We start from the raw sequence: 3,263 nt of genomic DNA, 5'->3' as shown, positions 1-3,263 counted from the left end.
CAACCAATAAAGCTTCAAAATTCTTCTATAATGAAAACCCACATTTTCGCTTAAATTATCGCTTGTTGCATGTGTTAAAAATTTAAGTATTATGAACATATTTCTTAACTATTTCTGATTTTTTTTATTGTTGAAATAAAAAATATACGATTAATGATTTGAAATCAATTTAGTAATTTACTCACTTGGAAATTCTAATTATCTGCAATGAACTTCACGACAAGGTATTTACAAAAGAGGTTATCCAGGTTTTCTTTGTGATCTTAGTGTCATTTTAGATTCTATTTTACGCAAATACAGGAACGTAATACTCACTACTAGTACTAGGAATGTTGAGTTAAATGTTATATTTTTGATATCTTTGTCTTCGTGGTAAGAGTTTTATTCATTTCACTTTCAGGAAATTTATTTATAAATCTTACTTAAAATATTAGCTGTGAATTTACAGTTGCTTAATTATCTTTCCGACCGTAAAGTTTTACAATGCAGTAGAAGAAGAAAAAAAGACTTCCTCTAATTTTATTTTGAATTCGGATCCTTGTTATAAATATACATTTCATTTTTTAACGTTATTGTTAAAAACAAATGAGAATTTCAAGTTCTATAGCTAGTTAGACCTACAGTTTACAAATATACCAATTTACTAAAGTAGGCCTATAATTTCCTTAATTTGTTATCAAACGTACAAAATTCCATATTATTATTGGCTCAGTTTATTTTTAGGTTTACTGTGTTATTGCAAATTACTCAATGTCGTTTTAGAATTTCTTTCATTTTATTCTGTTGTAATATTATGTTCTCTTATTTCTAAATTCATAATATTTCTTGGTATTTACCCCTTAATTTGGTTTAATTTTCGTACACACTGGTATTGCATTACAGCACATTTTAATTTTATTATTTGAATTTCATGATATCTCTGAATTTATTACACAAAATGGCGTTTTATTCAAGTCTGAACATCTAACTTCTAATTAACATTACAAGCTATATTTATTTATCAACAATTGTACATTATGAGTTAACATTTTAAACTACAAACAAAGGTATGTAATGAGTTAATAAACAAATATGACATGAATAAACATAATGTTTATTCCTCTATTACTAGTAATGCCACTTTGGAATTTTCCATGTAATTTTATCGAAATGTGTCTTGGTATTTTGACATTGACATAATGTGTATTGTCTTATAACCAGTTGATGTGGCATACGTTACTAAGTTGACAATTACAAGTTTATTTAATGATGTACCTTCACATATTTTAGATAAAAATAATGGAGTTAATTAAAATTTCAATACGCACACACACGTGTATATTTTGCAGCCATTCGTAAAAGCCATTGGCTTTCAAATGTTTATATTTGATGTAATTGATAAAATTAAGTGTGCTAATTAAAACAAATACTAACTTTAGTAGTAATATCAGGATCAAATTATTATTATAAAAGCTGAAGATCATTTTAACAGACATTTTATTTTCAGAATTACTGAATTTTAAATAATGTGAAACATGTAAAATTTTTTTCAGTTGTTCAAGCCTTCCTGTTGTGTTCATGTCTCTCAACTTTTGTAAGGCAGAGTACAACTGTCAGATCCAGTGCGATCAAGTCTCTGCTGATGGATACGAGGTGGATAATCTTGTATCGTCAGATAGAGGCAAGAGACAAAAAGGGTTTCGAGCGGAATATTTCATCAAACCACCTGTTAACATAACAGTTACATTTCCACTGTCCTTAGAAATCTCTCATATACTACTAGGAACACAGGTTGGAAGTCAACAAACAACGGGCATAGAAGTTTACTCTCAGCATTCAAAATCAAGTATTGGTTTATTTTTTCAAGATTTCAATATATTTTTTACAAAAAACTAGTTTTTGTAAGGTCCTTTCCATTTTTTGCATTATTTATAGTTCACAGTGTTCTTTGTTTTAGTGACAGTTTACATTTGAGTGTAGTTATTCCTCAGTTAGTAATCCATCATCCAAATAACATGTTTGTTGCAAATTTATTTGTTATTTTGCAAGATATTTTTGCTAAGTACTAGTACTGCATTTGTATAGGTCAGAACTAAAAAAAAAAGATATGGATGACTGGGATAAGAATAACTTTATAAACCAAGTGCTATTACTAGATTGTGAAGTATTTATTTCAGATCTAATGAAATGCTTGATGAAAGTTAATCTTGGACTATTTTCATTATTTTATGAAGTTTGCAGGAATGTATGTCATGTCTACTTGAAGTGTTGGATTACTTGTGAATATTAACTAATGATAATATAGTCAAAATCTGCCAAACATGTGAATGGATTGTTACACAAGTTGGGCAGAATTATAGATTGATATATTTCAAGCAGGTTTTAATATAATGAGGTGGGTGCATCATAGTTAAATTGTTAGAATGGAAACCAATATGAAAAAATAAATGTGTAATGAAAACTATATAATTGAATTTGTTTATCAAAAAATATATTTGAAGTAAAAAATCAATTAAGAATGGTAGTAGTATATTGGAGAAGGAATAGTTTGAATTTCCAAGCAAAATCCATGGTACTTACGTCAATGTGCATTTTATAATTATAGATTACATGAACCATGAATCATCCAATTAAAACAAGCCCACACTAGAAACATGTAGTCTACAAAGAATAGTCCCATTAAGATCATGAATGATAAAATAAGGTTAAAAAAATTTGTCAAAATGTTTTGTGTATTTTAATAATTTTTTAATCTAATTTTAAAGTTTGAATATTAATTATTCTAAGAAAGTTGGAGATTTAATAAAGCTCTATCATTTTTTCTATTTTCTGTCGGGTAACATTAGTCTTGTAAGGTTAAGTCATGAAACCTAACATTTTTGTTTGGCTGCACCATACTGGCTGTTTGGTTTTTAAATGTATTTTATTGAATACTGATTTTAGATGAGAAAGACTCTACAGACAGGTTTGATATAATTGGAAAACGCTTCAATATCACTAATTCAAAATTAGGATTTTACAACCATTACTATCGTCCTCGAGAGCTGGTCCAAGGAACCTCACTTCCTGATTTCAGTAGAAATAGTGCTGTCTTTTATCGCTTCCAGACAAAGTTTATTGGGAGTATAAACAGCATAAGAAGAATTTGCTTACGAATTACAAGAACTTTAAGTAGCACGGTCCCAGCCTTATCATTTCTTGAAGTGTGGGGGCAGCCAAGTAGGAGTTGTACCAAAGAAGCTGTGGAGTTTCTCTTAGACCTACAGCTCAAAGCTTGTAATAAT

The 3,263-nt window shown here is 28.7% G+C and overlaps 1 protein-coding gene across 1 annotated transcript in view; it reads left to right on the top strand.

Annotated features, from left to right (window-relative positions):
• Window positions 1-285: 285 nt before the first annotated feature.
• LOC106468064 (RING finger protein 37-like) overlaps window positions 286-3,263 on the top strand; it is a 10,613-nt gene continuing 7,635 nt past the window's right edge. Inside the window, exons 1-3 of the mRNA XM_022396371.1 lie at window positions 286-372; window positions 1,533-1,825; window positions 2,923-3,257. Of these exons, the coding sequence (XP_022252079.1) occupies window positions 1,558-1,825; window positions 2,923-3,257 (603 nt within the window). The 5' untranslated portion in view covers window positions 286-372; window positions 1,533-1,557. The remainder of the gene's footprint in view (window positions 373-1,532; window positions 1,826-2,922; window positions 3,258-3,263) is intronic.

Source organism: Limulus polyphemus, unplaced genomic scaffold (assembly GCF_000517525.1).
Source record: "Limulus polyphemus unplaced genomic scaffold, Limulus_polyphemus-2.1.2 Scaffold2854, whole genome shotgun sequence".
Taxonomy (NCBI): Eukaryota; Metazoa; Arthropoda; class Merostomata; order Xiphosura; family Limulidae; genus Limulus; species Limulus polyphemus.
This window is presented reverse-complemented; position numbering and strand designations above follow the sequence as displayed.